General features: G+C 47.9%; 1 protein-coding gene across 2 annotated transcripts in view; it reads left to right on the top strand.

The window, feature by feature from the left end:
• Positions 1-17340, top strand: part of CADM3 (cell adhesion molecule 3) — a 30641-nt gene that overhangs the window by 10126 nt on the left and 3175 nt on the right. The window contains exons 2-8 of one of the 2 annotated variants that reach the window (XM_055402998.2): positions 8010-8111; positions 10342-10482; positions 10995-11147; positions 11845-11982; positions 12336-12506; positions 14930-15020; positions 15453-15622. In XM_055402998.2, the coding sequence (XP_055258973.1) occupies positions 8010-8111; positions 10342-10482; positions 10995-11147; positions 11845-11982; positions 12336-12506; positions 14930-15020; positions 15453-15622 (966 nt within the window). The remainder of the gene's footprint in view (positions 1-8009; positions 8112-10341; positions 10483-10994; positions 11148-11844; positions 11983-12335; positions 12507-14929; positions 15021-15452; positions 15623-17340) is intronic. The other variant, XM_055402999.2, reaches the window with a different exon arrangement.

The following is a 17340-nucleotide window of genomic DNA, read 5'->3' on the forward strand; positions in this document are numbered from 1 at the left end:
AGATGGTGACATTTGTAGGGTGACATTATTCGCACCTTCTGCTTCCTCATTTCACCCCAACTTCTCTAACCTGCCCGGCGTTTAGCAGAGTTACTTCCCCGGAGGTCCAGAGGCCTAGGGCTCCTCACAGCAATGCAGAGGGAGATGGGAAGCAGGAAGACTGGATGTCACTGGAAGTAAAGTCACACTAAATGGTAACTTAACGTCCCAATTAGCTAATGCACAGGAATGAAAATGAGAACAGAAGACTGGGGTTATAAACCCAGCTGCCACTAACTGCCTGTGTGACCATGCTTAGTAGTCTCTAAGCCTCTGTGAACCTTGGTTTTTCGTCTTTAAAACAGGAAGTGTGCACTAGACACTACTTGGGATTTTTATCAACTCAAAGAACCACTGTGAAAGTGAAAGTCGCTAAGACCCGCAGTGTAAGTCGCTAATAACCACAGTGAAAGTGAAAGTCGCTAAGAACCACAGCGAAAGTGAAAGTCGCTCAGTTGTGTCTGACTCTCTGCATCTCCGTGGACTGTAAGCTGCCAGGCTCCTCTGTCCGTGGAATTCTCCAGGCAAGAATACTGGCGTGGGCAGCCATTCCCTTCTCTAGGAGGTCTTCCCAACCCAGGCATTGAACCTAGGTCCCCCGCATGGCAGGTGGATTCTTTACCATCTAAGCCACTAGGGAAGCCTAAGAATCATAGAGGGGAAAATATTTGGGAAGAATGAGGCGCAAGAAAAGAAGGTGAGGAATTATTGAACTTTGGTAGTGGAGTCAGAAAGGACATCAGTTACATTTTCATCTCAAAGACCCAAAACGATCTTAGGAATAACCACCTCTGGCCAGTAGGGGTCAGTAGAAAATGACCAGAACATGCGAATTGATTGCAGGGCTTTAGCAAACAGTTACTCATGGCATCTTAAACGTGGGTTTAAAAAAAAAAAAAAAAAAAAACACTTGGATATGGGAAAACATTTGGGATAACTGTTTTTTGTTTGTTTGTTAGTTAGTTAGTTAGTGAAAAGAGGGTTAACACCACGATGTGCTTTTTGTTTTAACCTCAACCTCACGCTCTCTGCAGGCAAGCTAGTCAACTAGCCAACTACCCTAAAGATCCCCTCCTCCCCATTCAGCCTGGAAAAGCTAAGTGCCACACCATTCCAAGGCCAAGAAACAAAAGCCTTTCATTTCTAACAACTGCTTAGAATGCAGCCAAAAGGTGTCTGCCAGCCTATAATAATATACTTGTTTGAGTCCAGGTACATCCCTTCCAAACCTAAGTCTCTTGGATCACCTAACAGAATAAGATCCCTCATTCTATAAAGATCCCTTGTTCTCTTGGCTACACTTTACCAAGCTACGGTGGCTAATCAGCATGTTAGAGACTCCTTACAGCAAAGAAGGTACTCTTCCCCACCCTATTCACCATCCAGTTTGACTTATATCCTGTAGGCCCCCGCCCCCAGGGAGAGTAAAGCCACACCCAAAGAGTAGTGAGTTCTCTGGGCCAAGAGGCTGTTGGGAGCCAAAGAGAAAGTAGATAAACAGGACTCCAGGAGGGAAAGCCAGACAACAGAAATAATGCAGGGAGGGAGGGAACACTGAGAAGCTAAGGTCTCAGCAGCCCAACCAGAGAGAGGAGGGCGGGGGCAGCGAGCTGGAGAGAAGGCCGACCAGGAGGCAGGCAGCTGAAGCGTGACTGAGCTCTGAGGCTCTGGCGTGGATGTGAGCTGCGGCACACCTGAGCTGAGCGAGCAGATCCATTAGGATCATGTTGCCTGTGAGGGGACAGGAGCCTGCCCTGAGGAGCCACCGGGAGGGAAGGAAGTACACCTAGAAAAACAAACAAGCCGTGATGACAAAATAACTTACCTCTATGGCCCCAGCTTTCTTTCATCCAACTGCTCGCTAATATTGGGAATAGAAGTGAGCTGGGGACTTGAAGGAGACAAAGTTAAAAAGGAATATAGAGCAGGAAGTGGGAGAACATTTTGACACTCAGACCCTCAGAGTCTTTGATTAGGAAATTACACAGTGACTTCTGCAGAAGTAATGGAATTCCTGGCAAGCCAAGAGCAAGCATGAAAAATGAAGTTTAAGGAGGGTTCTTTGTGATCAGGATGTTATGCTCTAAAGCTACGCAGGTCAGAGTGACTCCCTTCCCAAATCTTGGAGTTACGGATTAAATCGGGCCTCAGATGAGATTGGTCCACTTCCTTCCAAATGCAGAAGCAGACATTCACTATTAGAGAAAAATATGGCTCTGGGCATAAAGAAAGCATGCAGGCACTGAGTTCTAGTTCCACTCCCTGCAGTGTGACAGAAATATATGTAAGAATCCACTACATAGCTAGGGTCAGGGAAGAATCAAGAGTGAGATCACCTGTCCGGGGAGCCCAGCAATGGGGGTGGGCAAACCCTTCTAAAAGTGGGTCCCTTCAGCATTCTGGGCCACAGCCCCCAGGGTGTCTTTTCCCTTGGCGATAACACTCCTCCACCCACCTGCCATGGTAGTCGTGAGGAATAACAAGTAGGCTGGGATGAAGAATATTTTTAACTCTGGAGTTAGAGAAATGCTGAATCATCACCATCACCATCACCATCACCATCAACTCCTACTCGAGGAGCTGGCGTCCTCTATAAGCTGGGAAGTGGTGCTCCGGACCCAAGCACTGCAAGGCCAGCAGTGGTTATGCAGGGGAGCTCTCTTCCCTTGCCCCACTGTCCCAAATGTGCATCTGTGACTTTAGATATGGCCCTAAGGCCCATGCGGTATGGATTCCCAAAACAGACAGGGCAGGGGAAATATGTCAACCAAGCAGTAAACTTTAAGCACATAAACTTCCCTACTAACATCACTTAAATTGGAAACATAATACATTTTTATTCATTTAAGTTACTCATGTATCTATTCAATAAATATTTATTGAGTACTTACTATGTGTAAGGCCCTGTACTATGGGTGAAAGACATAATCACAGGTGTCAATGTATGCTTTAAAAGGCACATTAGTAAGTCTCCAGTTTCCACCTCTGCTCCTCTTAATATGAACAATCATTCAGAAGGAGTCAGAGTGAAAGGGCTACTTTGTCCTTTAAAATACTGGGAGTCCTGAAGATACTGGAACTCATGGGAAAATAGGCCAAGAATTAAGAAAAGCCCTAGACAACTGACAGCAATCTTAGTTCATAGCCTAGAGCGAGAGTGCTATGAAAATGTGAGGGGATTCCGTTTTAACCAGACACATCTACTACTTGCTTAACTGAAGAATCATCCCAGCTCTTTGAGGTGAGCCCCCAAAGGTATAGATGAAGATGCACTAAGGAATCCAATAGAAAAGATAACTCAGTGGGTATAAATCATACCAACACCACAAGCTCCCACTTCCAACTTGCTACACTGTTAATTTTTATCGTATGGCAGGTCACTGTTGTGAATATCGTTTAGGTGAACAAACCTTGGTTAGCACTGCAGGAAGGAATCTTTCCAACTATACCTTCTGCCCCCCACCACACACACAAAGCACATGCTTCTACAAAGGGAGGCAGTGTAGTGAAGATGTGCAAAAAAACGTCTGGGCTTTGTGGTCAGAGATATCTAAGTTTAAAGGCTGCCCTACCTCAGTACTTAGTGGATCTATCATACAGAGAAGTTACTTAAATTTTCTGAGTCTTAGTTAACTCATCCTTAACATATGCATAATAATATCTATTAAAGGGTTATTCAGGCTTCTCTGGTGGCTCAGGCAGTAAAGAATCTGCCTGCAAAGTGTGAGACCTGGGTTTGATCCCTGGGTCAGGAAGATCCCCTAGAGGAGGAAATGGCAACCCACTCTAGTATTCTTGCCTGGAAGATACCATGGACAGAGGAGCCTGGCAGGCTACAATCTGTGGGGTCCCAAAGAGTTGGACACGATTGAGTGGCTAACACATACACACAGGTTATTTTGGAATAAATGAAAACAGAGCACTTGGCTTGGATCATGGCACATAGAAGGTAATCAATAAATAGAGATTCCCCCCATCTTGTAACCTTCTAGAGCTTCAGCCTCTGGAATATCTCCCTTCTTCCTTGGTCCATTTCTTCCTAGCCTGTTTGATTTGCTATTTCCTCTTCACGGGCATATGTTGAATCTAGTTACCCCAATTGAAGATGTTCAGCATCTTTGATTCATTTATTAAGGATATATTTATTAAGCACCTTCTAAGTGCAATATGCTCTAATAGGGCTGGTACCAAATATAGAGATGAATCAGATATCAACACTACCTGCAGAATTATAATTTAGAAGGGAAGCCAAGCTTTCAGCTCAAAGTAAAGATTGATGCATAATTTAAGAAAAGCTGATAAAATGTTGTAACAACAACAACAAAAAAAAATCAGAAATGATTTCCACCTGAAGCAATCAGAGAAGCCTTCTTGAAGGAAGTGCCACAAATAGGCTTCTAAGGATGGCTGGAGCTTAGAGGTATGCAGATGGGTGAAGGGCATTATCAACAGGGTGACTGTGGGAAAGTGAACTTTGCTGTAAAGCAAAGGGTTTACAGAAAGAATTCCAAATAGCATCATATGTCTGGGCTATGGGGTGAGTGAAGACAAGACAAAACTGAAAGGCATATTGACATCAGACCACAGGATCTTGTAAGCTAGGCTAACAAATCTGGATGTTATCTGCAGATGATGGGAAGTCAGTGAAGGTTTCTAAGCAGGGAAACAACATGACCTATATGACTGGAGCTCTCTTTATCAATTTTTCTACGTGAGTAACCCAGGCCTCCCCTTTCTAATGGTCTTATGGTCTCAAAGTCTACATTTCCTTCCAGTGACCCTGCCTGAAGAGAATTGTCACTATTTCCACTTCAAAGTGCACGCCACCTTTTCAGAGCACTCTCTTAAGTTCTTTCCAGTCTGAACCCATTGAGGGAATTTATGCTGATGTCATAAACGATTGGCAAGATCTAAATCCAAAGAACAAGGCTTTCACAATCCAGGTTATAATTTCTGCCACTTATCCATGTTTCTATGAATAACATTATATAATCACTCATCTGCTCCCAGGAGAGTGGCTATTCAGAATTTATCATTACAGGTGTACAGTTTTATAAAAACAGCAAGAAAACTTTCAGGCATATTAACAGACAATTCTCAAGAGGAGACATGAGATCATAAGTACTTTGGAAAATTAAAGGGGAAAATATCACCCCTCACAGGAAAAAAAGAGCTATTTCTTAATCAGTTTCTTAAAACATAGCTAACCAGAATGAGTTCCTTATAAACCTACAGAGACAATTTATCAAGTATATCCCCAACATGCCATTTATTAGAGATTATTTGTTTAGACCCCTCAACTAAACAATTCAGTCTGGTTTGAATGACCAGCATCATCATTTCACTTATTTATCCTATGCAGGAAAAAAAAAAAAAAGCCAGCAAAATGCAGGAGGAGGGAAGGGATGAATGTAATGTAAGCAAGAAAAAAAGCAACAGAGGAGAAGGCTGAGAACAGCACAAATGAAATAAGGAGCAATAGAGTGAAGACTAAATCCATGCTGTTTGGACAGAAGACATGCTCTGCCTGAGTGAGGATGGACATAGCAGAGTGCCAGTTGTGACTGAATGAATTACCAGAAGCAATTAAATGTACTGATGGCCCACTATAGGCTAAGTACTGAAGATACGAAGATGAAAAAGGGAAGGCTCTTGCCCTCTTTACCAACTCAAAGTTTAGATAAGGAGGCTGATAACTAAAGAAAATTGCAATACAGCGAGCTGAAATGTTGTAAGAAAGACTAGCTGATGAAAAAGCTTTAAGAGCACCAACCAGCAGGAGAAAGAGGATCCGTGAAAGGGGTCCTATTTGTGTGCCTTTAGGTAAGTCACTGAACCTCTCCAAACCTCCCTTCTAAAAAGGGACCCTATCTGGCTGCCTCTCAAGGTTGTTTTGACATGAATTCATGGTTGAAAGTCCACTCTGAAAACTGAAAGCCTTTATGCCAACCTAAGAGAAGGCTATTTTCTCCATTTGAGCAAAGGTCTATTTAGTGCTTACTTTGTTTACTGGGTACCAATACTGTGGCGTTGAGTGACCCCTCTCTGGCTTTCCCTGTCCCTCCACCATGCCAAGCTTTGGCGCAACCGATCTGCGTTCCCACTGAAGCACCCACAAACAGACTGCTTGGAAAATAGCATGGAACACTCACCAACTTCCGGTTGCCTCCATGCTTGGGGTCCACAGAAGATGGCAGGGGGAGAGCCTGGCCCCCAGGGAGAGCCTCTGAGCACCCCGGGCGACCTCGCCCTGGCCGCCTTTCTCTCTGCCACCCTCGTCTGTTCCGCCTCTCCCCATCAGCACTTTCCTTGTCCCCTCCTGTGACTCCCTGCTACGGATACTTGTTTCTCTGCTGTACTGCCCCTCCCCATTTGGGCACTGGCGCTTCTCCGGTTCGGGAACAGAGTCAGGTCTGCAAACTCCTGCAGGATGGCTGAGACGGCGTGCAGCGCGGCGGCGCCTCCGGAGCTGTCTGCAGAGCCCGCTCCGGAGGCCAGGGCTCCTCCGAAGGCCCCGTGCCCCCGCCCGCCTCCCCTCCGCGCCCCCACGCCCCCCGCTCCCTCACCCGCCTTTCCCTTAGGTTCGGCAGTTCTCTCCCGCGTTCCCTTTCTTCTCGTGGACCCCAAGCCCCTTTCCCACGGCTCTCTTTGGTCTGCCGCCCGTGCCACCCCGTACCCCCCCCCCATCACCCCTGGCCATCTTCCTTGGTCCCACCACCCTCTTCTCTCCCTTCCCCTCCCAGCGCCCGCCTCCGCTGGCTCCGGAGCCGGCGCGAGGAGGTGACGATTGGCGAAGTTCTGCCGGGACTGCTGCCCCGGGACGGGGAGCCGCTCCGGACTCTGCTCAGCAGCCGGTGACGTCACTGAGCTTTGAGCACGTGATTGGCTACTTCTGGGTTTACGACGGGCGATCCTGGAAAGATCCTGCGAATTGATTTCTTTGTCCCTCTGCCTCTCAGGTCGAGTTGGGACAATAGGCCATGGACACTGCACACTACTTCACGAGAGGGTTTAGGAAGAGAGCCGTGACTCAGGCCTCGGGCGTGTGTTGTGCCAGATGAGGGAGCAGAGTCAGTGATACAAAGTGGTGGGTGGGACTGAGGGTGGAGGAGGGAAACTTGAGAATCTGAACTCTGGATGCGCGCGCTGCGCTAAGTCACTTCAGTCGTGTCCGACTCTGTGTGACCCCATAGATGGAAGCCCACCAGGCTCCCCCGTCCCTGGGATTCCCCAGGCAAGAACACTGGAGTGGGTTGCCATTTCCTTAGAAGGCAACAATCTGGGAAGGCATGGGGCAACTTGCAGCCCCAACTGTGGTCTCTTCTTCAGTGCTGAGGGTTTCACCTTGAAACAGAGCTTGGGCTTTGGAAGCAGGCATTGAATTTCCAGTCTTTGTTCTTCTGTTTGTAGGACCCTGGGCAAGTCACTTCATTCTGTCTCCTCTCTGTGAGGTAGAAATGATAATACCAATATGCTTATTTGACTGGTTTATTTAAAGGATTAAATGGAATTTTCTAATTATTCAACCTGTTATTGTTTTAGTAGAGAATATGGTGTGGCAGAAAGAATCCTGGATCAGAAATGAAGAGTCTTTGCTATCTTTCATGTTTCTGTATGACTTTTACCAAGTCGCTTTTAACCCTTGTGGGCCTCATTGTCCTCATTTGTGAACTGGGAGAACTGGACCCGACGATCTCTAAGATCACTGTTGGCTCTAACATTGTATGATTGACTGCTAAAGCTTAGCCTTCTCCTTAGTGCACCCTTTCAAAGAAGGACTTCACTTCCTTTTTCACGACTCTAGTTAATCTCTCCCCTTTGTGAGAAGACCACCTTCTCATAGGTACCCTGATGAACATGCTTTTCATAGGGGCCAGTCCTCTCCCCGCATCCCCAGCAACGAAAGTACAGATCTCAAACTATAGCAGCTTACATGTAGGGCTCATCCTTGATGGAGACTCTCTCCCCAGGCTACTGGCAAGAGCAGAATTTGGAGCTGGGAACTCTGGCTCCACTCGACGAGGCCATCAGCTCCACAGTCTGGAGCAGCCCTGACATGCTGGCCAGTCAAGGTGAGAATCCAGGCCCCCTCATCTCAATGTCCCTCAGTTCCCTCAGCCATTCTCAAATCATCTCTCACTCATGTTGCTTCCACCCCGTGTTCTCACTCCCCTCATTACCGCACAACTCTTCCTCCTCTCCATCTGACATTTCAGTACTTAGTTCTACACCACCAACTTCTCTGGCACCTACTCCTCCTTCCCTCACTCCAGTACAGAGACCTCTGTTTCCCCTACACCTTTTCCAAAAGTCAAATGATTCCGTGAGGAGTGTATTATGCAGAATAAAGAGGTTCTGGAAGGACCCAATTGAGGTAGAATGCTTCAAAAGGAACCAGGGACAATGGGATTACTAGTCAAAAAATCACTATATGGTGAGCAGTAAATGAAAGACTTCCCAACCCTTCCATTGAAATATTTGAGGAATATGTCACTTCCACATTTATTCAGCTCACTCAGTCTCTGGCTCGCTAATATCAGAGTTGTAGTTTTAGTTCTCAAGTTAGGTGACTACTGAGGAGCATGCCAGAGAAAAGAGCACTGCCTTGTGAGTCAAGAGGATTCTAGACCTAACTGGAGCCATTGACCAGTGGCATGATCTGAAGCAATCACTTCACCTACATTGCCTCATTGTCTACATCTGTAAAATGAGGGAGTTGGATTCCTTGAGCCTTAAGATCCCTGTCCGTCCTAATTTTTATGATTCTAAATGCTAAAACTGCCAGCCAGGCTTTGGGCTCGCTTCTGCAGACAGCCACCCAGAGCTGTTGGTGCTTGGTGTCAACGCTGGCAGGTGCCACTTTCACCCCTCAGGGCCCCCTCTGTGCCAGGAGTGCTCACTGAATATTCCTTGAAAATGCAACCCTGGGGACCAAGAAAGACAGGAGAAGGCTGATAAAGTAGGGATAAGATTGGTGCCATAGGAAGTGTGGGGATTTTTTTGAATTGCTCAATTAGGAAGTGTAGGAAGTATGTTTCTTTGATTTAGAGGTGACATTGCTGGTTAAATAACTTAGCAGGATAGAAGAAATTGTGTGGATGTTTCAGAAATCAGAGCTGGGAGGTCAGAGCTATTGGGTCACAGGAAGTCAAACCTGAAGATGAGGGAATCGATATTGGGGATCAGTCCATGCTGGGGTGCACATGGGGCAATACTGGATGAAGGAACCAAGTGTCACACAGGCTGAGGGGCTCATAGCTCGAACTGATTGGAAGGCATATTTGGAATTCAAAGGCCTTATCTGTACGTTATCTTATCTTCTTTTGTTTAACTTGACCAAGGAGAGAGGGATTAGAAACCATGTCCCTCCATCACATCGAAGAAGTGAAGTGAAGTCGCTCAGTTGTGTCCAACTCTTTGCGACCCCATGGACTGTAGCCTACCAGGCTTCTCCGTCCATGCGATTCTCCAGGCAAGAATACTGGAGTGGGTTACCATTTCCTTCTCCAGGGGATCTTCCCGACCCAGGGATCGAACCCGGGTCTCCCGCACTGCAGGCGGACGCTTTAACCTCTGAGCCACCAGAAGGGGAAACTTTAGTCCCTTCTTTAAAATAACATCAAGGTGGTGAGCTGGGTTTGTGTGTTCATTTGGGAGGTGGGTAGCTCTGATGCTGAGAGGAACATGTTAAGGGAGCTGATGACTAAAGGGAAGTTATTGTTGGAGGAACTGAGGAGTCTGTGTCAAAATGTTCCTGTTGTTGTTTTTTTTAATCTTTTTTGTTTGTTTCTTTTGCAGTTTTATCAGCTACCTCTTGTGTGAATGAATGTATAACCCAAGGGCCGACTTGGCCTTTTCCTTACCTTTAGTTTGGGGATTATTAGTCACAATTGCTTCTCCTGTTCGTGCGCTCACATGCAGGTGGTGGCAGGAAGGTCAAAGAGAACGAGAGATTTGTATGTGTGTTTTCAAAGGTGAATGGCAGCGCTCTATCAGAAAGGCACGTGTGGAGTGGCATGTGCAGGTTTGGGGTGCCTGTACTCCTCTCCATGTTTGTGGCCCTGTCAGTTCATTCAGCAAATATTCAACAAGTGACTGTTTCCGTGCATTCAAAGCAAGAGGAAGGAAGGGCTGTCTTCCCCTACCCGCACCCTCACCCCTGTTCCTTCCCCCGTGATGTGTTAAAAGAAATACAGAGACGTGGACCTTGGCTGGTCGTAATTAGATGAGGTGGACTTAACCCAGAAATGGGTGGAGGGGTCAGCACCGTCTCTGGAAACTAACCCTGTTCTACTCCTGCAGACAGTCAGCCCTGGACATCTGATGAGACAGTGGTGGCCGGTGGCACCGTGGTGCTCAAGTGCCAAGTGAAAGACCATGAGGACTCGTCCCTACAGTGGTCTAACCCTGCCCAGCAGACTCTCTACTTTGGGGAGAAGAGAGGTAGCGTCCTATGAGTTATCTCCCTCCCGTGGGCTGAGGAACGGGGCTGCAGAGCTGAGAGGAAATGTCCCTGCAGTCCAGAGGCTGAGAAACATGAAGGGAAGCTATTTGGGGAATCAACAGGCCGTGGGCTCCTCAACTGGTTCCCGAGAAACTTCATTATCATGGCTCTGACCTAGGTTGTGCATGGTCCCATAGAGTCCTGCCCAAACTAAAGGGCACCCCAAAGGAGCCCTGAGAGACGGCTGATGACAGTGTTGCTCCAAGGTAGTCCACACAGTCTACTTTTCTGAGTATCTCTGAGGCTACTGAGCCCAAGGTCCTAGGAAAGGGACTGAATATCCTAAAGACTGCTCAAACTCAGGAGCAGTTTTTTTCTCCTCTGCCCCAAACCATGCTAGACCCTTTCTCAGAAAAAAAAAAAAAAAAAAAAAAACCTGGCCTGGGATTGGAAGATAAAGATGAAAGTTGCCAGTAAAAGTCTTGCTTCCAATTCTCGCGATTTCCCCCAGCCCTTCGAGATAATCGGATTCAGCTGGTTAAATCTACACCCCATGAGCTCAGCATCAGCATCAGCAACGTGGCCCTGGCAGACGAGGGTGAATACACTTGCTCCATCTTCACTATGCCCGTGAGAACTGCCAAGTCCCTCGTTACCGTGCTCGGTGAGGCTCCCAAACCCCGATGTCTCCACGGCGTGCTTCTTTGCAAACAGATCTCCCTGGGTGGGCCTCTAAAGCAGCCTAGAGCCAAGCAAGTCTCCAGGCATGTTGGGAAAGTTCAGCCTGTGTTAATATTGCAATGTAATGAAATGCAAAGCGTGCTGGGTGTAATTCTAACCTTTTCTCCTTTACTTACTGTTTGCTCTGGGACAAATCTTTAACTCTCTTTGAGCCTGAATTTCCTAACTTGTAACAAAAGGATGCTAGTGTCTATTCCACTTACCTCTGAAGACTGTGTGACGTCACAAGCATGAGAAATATGCCCAGTGTGTGATTGTGATTTCCAAGACAAGTACCCTCATTGTCCGCATGCTCTCATCTTGACCCCATGTTTCAATTTCCTTCTTTGCTTCCCTGAGCCTCACACTATGTCTGTGGCCACCCAGTTATACTTTAGTGCGTTGGGTCATGTATCATCTTAGGTACAGTAAATCTCCGTCCACTGTATCTTTTTCCTCTGGGGCGGTCTTTCTTCCTGATCCTCAGGAAGGAGATCAAAGAGAAAGATTATTTCTCTAGCCTTCTACCCGTCAGGAACCAAAATAGAACCCAGATGTCCTAACCGTCTGAGAGTCCATCCCAGCAGGGAGAGCTGAGGGTGCCTCTCCTTCCTATCCTGGCCACCCCCTGTTCGTGGCAGGAATCCCACAGAAGCCTGTAATCAGTGGCTACAAGTCATCATTACGGGAAAAGGATACAACCACCTTAAGCTGTCAGTCTTCTGGGAGCAAACCTGCAGCCCAGCTCACCTGGAGGAAGGGTGACCAAGAGCTCCATGGTAAGTTCCTCCTGCCTTGGGGGCGATAGGAGGAGGTGGTGCTGGGGCAGCAGCGAGGAGAGAGGTGGGAGGGGTGCATGTCTGTCTGTCTGTCTGTATGCGTGCTTATCAGCCACGGTGTGGAAGAAGAGAAGGGAATGATAGATACTCTGTGTACACTTGTGTTTGAATGTGTGTGTGTGTGTTGGGGCCTCCGTCCTCCCTGTGTGTACATATCCATTTCACAACTTCCTAAGTCTGTCTAAGTCGAGATACACCATCTGTATGTCTGCGGTGGGGCCCACACAGTCCCTGCATGTTAGGGCCCACTCTGTCTGTGTGTGCGCGCACATGTGTCTGTTTCTGCTCTCTAGGGGAATCTACCCGAATACAGGAAGATCCCAATGGCAAAACCTTCACCGTCAGCAGCTCGGTCACCTTCCAGGTCACCCGGGAGGATGATGGCGCAGACATTGTGTGCTCTGTGAACCATGAATCTCTAAAGGGAGCTGACAGATCCACTGCTCAACGCATAGAAGTTTTATGTATGTCATGGGCTTGTGGGTGAAGAGGATCTGGTATAAGATGGGGAGTGGGGAAAAGAAAGGGCTTCCCTGGTGGCACTGGTGGCAAAGAACCCACCCGCCAGTGCAGGAGACTTAAGAGACGTGGGTTCAATCCCTGGGTTGGGAAGATCCCCTGGAGGAGGGCCTGGCAACCCACTCCGTGGGGTTTCCATGGACTGAAGAGCCTGGAGGGCTACAGTCCATAGGGTTGCACAGAGTCAGACGTGACTGGAGTGACTTAGCACATATGCACAGTGAAAAGAAAAGTGTGGGTGACTGTATATGAAGGACCAGGCACAGATAAGTAAATAGGGGGAAAAAATAAGACAAGATGTGCCAGTGGTAGGCCAAGGGTCAGCAGACTTTTTCCAGCAAAGGTCAACATTTTAGGTTTCGAGGGCCATGTAGCCTCTGTCTCAACTAATTAACTCTGTTGTTGCTTCAGGAAAATAGCCATAGATCATATGTAAATAGTGAACATAGCTGTGTTCCAATAAGACTTTATTTACAGAAACCTGTCGCTGGAGGGATTTGGCCCAATAGGTAAATTTACCGTCTCCTGGGTTAGGCCAGTGTTATGCATCTAAATTGTAAATTATAGCCGTAACTGTAGCAAATCAGGAGTCAGGAGACACAGATTCTCATCTGCCCCTCCATCACTTCCTATCTGAGTGATGTTAGGGAACTTAACCCATTGAGCTTGGTTCTTTATTTGGTAAATGCGAAGATGGACATGGAGTCACGAAGGCTTCCCCTTGGTCTAACATACTATGAGTTCAAGAAAAGAGATAGTAGGAAAACCACTCTCACTGGCATCATTAGTCCTAGATTTCTCCCAGTATTCCCCCCATCTGCCCCAGCGCTATGATTTTTCTTGGGATTCTGACCTGAAATGGCCACTGTCACAATCACTACTCCCAACCTTTCCAAGGATCCTCGTCCGTTTATGGACTCTACCTTGAAAACAGATAGGAAATTTAGCACTTTTCAAAAAGAACTTTTCTGCATAGAAAACTCAAGGGGGAAAAAAGTACAAAGGCAGAAGATAATGAGTTACGAAATAATGCATTTCTTGTCCTAACTTTTCTAAAGACTGGGTACTGTTCTAAAAGAACTCAGACCCTTCACCTCTTTCTTACGAAAGATCCAGGCCTGACTCCAGTGATTTTTAATTCAGTCGCCAGACCCATTGCTGACACTTGAACGTGAGGTTTGGAGTGGCGTCACTGTCTATTTAGCAGATTCTCAATCTGGAAGCAGACACTGGATTCCAGCTACAGTGACACTGCTGACTAGCTGTGTCACTGTCACCAAAGCATTTAATCTCAGAGTGGCCCCTGTCTACTTCAGTGAATTTTCATAAGAATAAATGGAACAATATATAATGAAAGAACTTTGCAGACTTCAAAGGCCTATATTGCTCTAAGTTGTTCCTCTGATTATTGGTTCTGAGTGTAAAGCCCCTGACCTTGAGCTTCTTGTCCTAAAGAAGGCCTTCTCGTGTCTGAGTCCCAAAGACTTCTCTATTAGGTACCAGACCATCTGGCAGTCACTCTCCAGGGACCCTTTTGGCTTCCGTGTGATCAGCAGTCAGTCAACAAATGCTGCACTCCAGGCACCACACTGGAGGTTTCTCTGGCTGCAGGGCCCCGGAACAGCCATTCTCTCACCTGGCCTGATTCTCTTTGTCCTGTTTGATTGGACTGAAACACGTTCATTAACCGGTTGTTAAGGTTGGCTCTGTCCTTAGGGGGAGCTCGGCCTCTTTATCTGCTATTCTAAACCAGCATCTGGTTGTATTGTTCTATGTGGCCATCTGGACCCAGCCTCCTAAGCAGCCCTTCGGCATTGGTGGCAGCTGCCATTATTCCTTCCCGGAGCCCATCTATATTGTGTCAGTGCCTTTTTGTAGCCAAAATATGACCCCCATCTCTTGCTCTTTCCAAGCTCTCACTTCAGTTTTGGACCGGCCCCCTAAAAATGATGTTTTGTGTTACAGAAGTGCTTCCTGTTTAAACTGCCTTGCAGAGAGGATGGAAAGACTGTAAGCTCAGTTGTGATCAAATTCAAGCTTATTTGTTCTGTCAAAAATATGTATTAAGTCCTGTTTATGTGCTAGGCACAGGTGATCCCGTGATTCCCCTTCTCAGCTCTCTGTTGAGACATCCCTTGGGTCCCTAGCAAGGATGGACATAACCCTGCTTCTGCATGGTTTTCATCCATCCAATGGCAGTAGTAGTCTTTGCTCACAGAGGTGGGGGTGGGGTGGCCTTGGTTGCACAGCCTCTTGGGCTCCTAGGCCTTCAGAGGTGGCTGCTGATATGCATAACTGAATGGTTTTGAGATGGAGGCATTCTAAATGGCATGGGAGTTTCACGTTGACACCATTTCCTTCTCTGCAGACACACCGACAGCGAAGATAAGGCCAGACCCTCCACATCCTCGCGAGGGCCAAAAACTGTTGCTCCACTGTGAGGGACGTGGCAACCCCGTGTAAGAGGATCCGTTTCCTGGACTTTAACACACCTCTGCACACGAAGACTTCACCTTGAGTCTTCCTGTCTCCTTCGTGCTATCTGAGCCTCTCGTTTTCCTTGACACTGTCGAACAAGGCCCATCTTCTGACTGTTTCTCCTGCAAAGCAGCAGAAGCGGGCAGGGGCCGCTCCCCACAACTGTGCCCCCGAGGTTCCCGCAAGGAACCAGGCCACAGTTAGACACGAGCTCGGCGGTCTCCCTCGCCCCAGGCTGGGCCTCAAGGGGTCACCTCCCCCTCCCCCTGAGCAGCTCAGCGTCTCTGGCCCCTCGAACTGCTCAAGCCCCCATCATACTGTCCTTGACTTCCCTGTTTGCAGTTTCGTTTTCTCCTCCTTTAGCTCCCTGCCCTGCTCTTTCCTGAACACTTCGGATTTCTCTGTCTCCACAGCCCCCAGCAGTACGTATGGGAGAAGGAGGGCAGCGTGCCACCACTGAAGATGGCCCAGGAGAGCGCCCTGATCTTCCCCTTCCTCAACAAGAGCGACAGTGGCACCTACGGCTGCACGGCCACCAGCAACATGGGCAGCTACAAGGCTTACTACACCCTCAACGTGAACGGTGAGCCCTCCGTAGCTCCCGCCCAGCAGACCCCTTCTCCTCCCCTCTGCCTTCTGGTCCTCTGATCTTTCCGAATCCTGGTAGCCCTCCCCAGACCGTGGCTGGGAGTGGACTAGGGGGGCAGCAGCCCACCACCGGAGGGCCCGAGGACTCAGGCTCCGGGTCCACTCTCGGATGTGGAATAAGGAAAAATCGATGGGATGGTGGACTTGCATCTGCCTTTGTTTAGCAGCGATGACCCAGGTGATATCATCCTTCAATCTTTGCACTCACTTGGCAGCAAGAGTAAGAATTCTGCATGCCCAGGCCCCAGAGTCACCCATGTGTGAGTGTAGAGGCATCTGCCTTTGCAGCAGGCCTATCCTGAGAGTCACTTCTCCTGTGACTAATACAGGATGTGTGCTGCTACTGCCATCGCCTTTTCTGAGGATCTTTGACATGCTACAGAGAATCCATGCAGAAAACAGAGATAAATTTGTACTATGCGGAGAGATAGTTAGAATCTTTTTCTCGGATGCCATATCGTCTAGAGAGACTAGATGATGTTCCTTCTCTGAACTTCTTCCCAAAGGTGTGACTACAAAATTCAGCTTCAAGAAAAGTGACAGGCTAGGCCTCTTTCTGGAGGGTTTTTTTTGAAGAGCCCCGTCCCCCGCCAATAACAGTGGGGGTTTCCCAGGTGTTGCCAGTGGTAAGAACCTCCCTACCAATACAGGAAATGTAAGAGACGGGTTCAATCCCTGGGTCAGGAAGATTCCCTGGAAGAGGAAATGGCCTCCAGTATTCTTGCCCACTCCAGGGTTCTTGTCTAGAGAATCCCACGGACAGAGGAGCCTGGCCGGCTACAGTCCATAGGGTCGCAAAGAGTCAGACACGACTGAAGCAACTGAGCACGCAGCACATTGTAACACTGAGTCCCGCTAGAAACTCAGGCTTTCCTCAGAATAGGAGAAATGCGTTGTCAGGGGAACATCAGAGTCTCCCTTACATGAAATGACCATTAAAGCAGTGTGGAGATAGCAATCAGGCCTCCCAGGGATAAGAGACCGGAGGTCTTGGGACTCCAGGGGCAAACCTCAGCGTCGCAGGAGCTGCCTCAGCACAACAAACAAAGCTATCGTCGGGTGCCAGGAGCAAGAACAATGCACTGAGGTTCTGTGTCTGCCCCCAGATCTCTCCAGACCAACTCTGATGACCATTGGCAGAGAAGGAAAGTTCCTGTGCCCTTGTGGTTGGTCTCTTGCTGATCCCGCCACTCTGTGCAAGAAGCCCAGTCCTCTCTGACGGGTCTGCTTCCAGTGCTGACACCTGGTGGTAGAGTTAGTTACTGCATCTGCCTCCAGAGAGAGCTCTAAACCGGGTTGACTTCCAACTACCTGGAGTGAAATTAAATGGAGTTATACCTAGAGACACCAACCTGCAACTGATGAACCCAGAGGTCACTTTTGCCGTGCCAACCTAGGCTTTCCTAGGGAATTTTCATTCTTACAGTCTGGGATAATTATCTGGAACTGATTTTTAATAAAGATTATATCTCACGCTCTCGGAGGTAGGCGAAAGGAACAGTGGATAACCTCACTGTGTTTCTTCCAGTTTGAACCATCACACCCACCCCTCCTATCACAGAGCCGCAGGGACCTTCTTCTCCCTCCCGCCCAAGCAGAGCATAAAAACCAGAGCATATTTTTTCCCCCCAAACAAGGTGGAGACAGGCAAGG

The sequence above is a fragment of the Moschus berezovskii genome, chromosome 4, assembly GCF_049115385.1.
Source record: "Moschus berezovskii isolate FMDL1 chromosome 4, NW_MosBer_1.0, whole genome shotgun sequence".
Classification (NCBI taxonomy): domain Eukaryota; kingdom Metazoa; phylum Chordata; class Mammalia; order Artiodactyla; family Moschidae; genus Moschus; species Moschus berezovskii.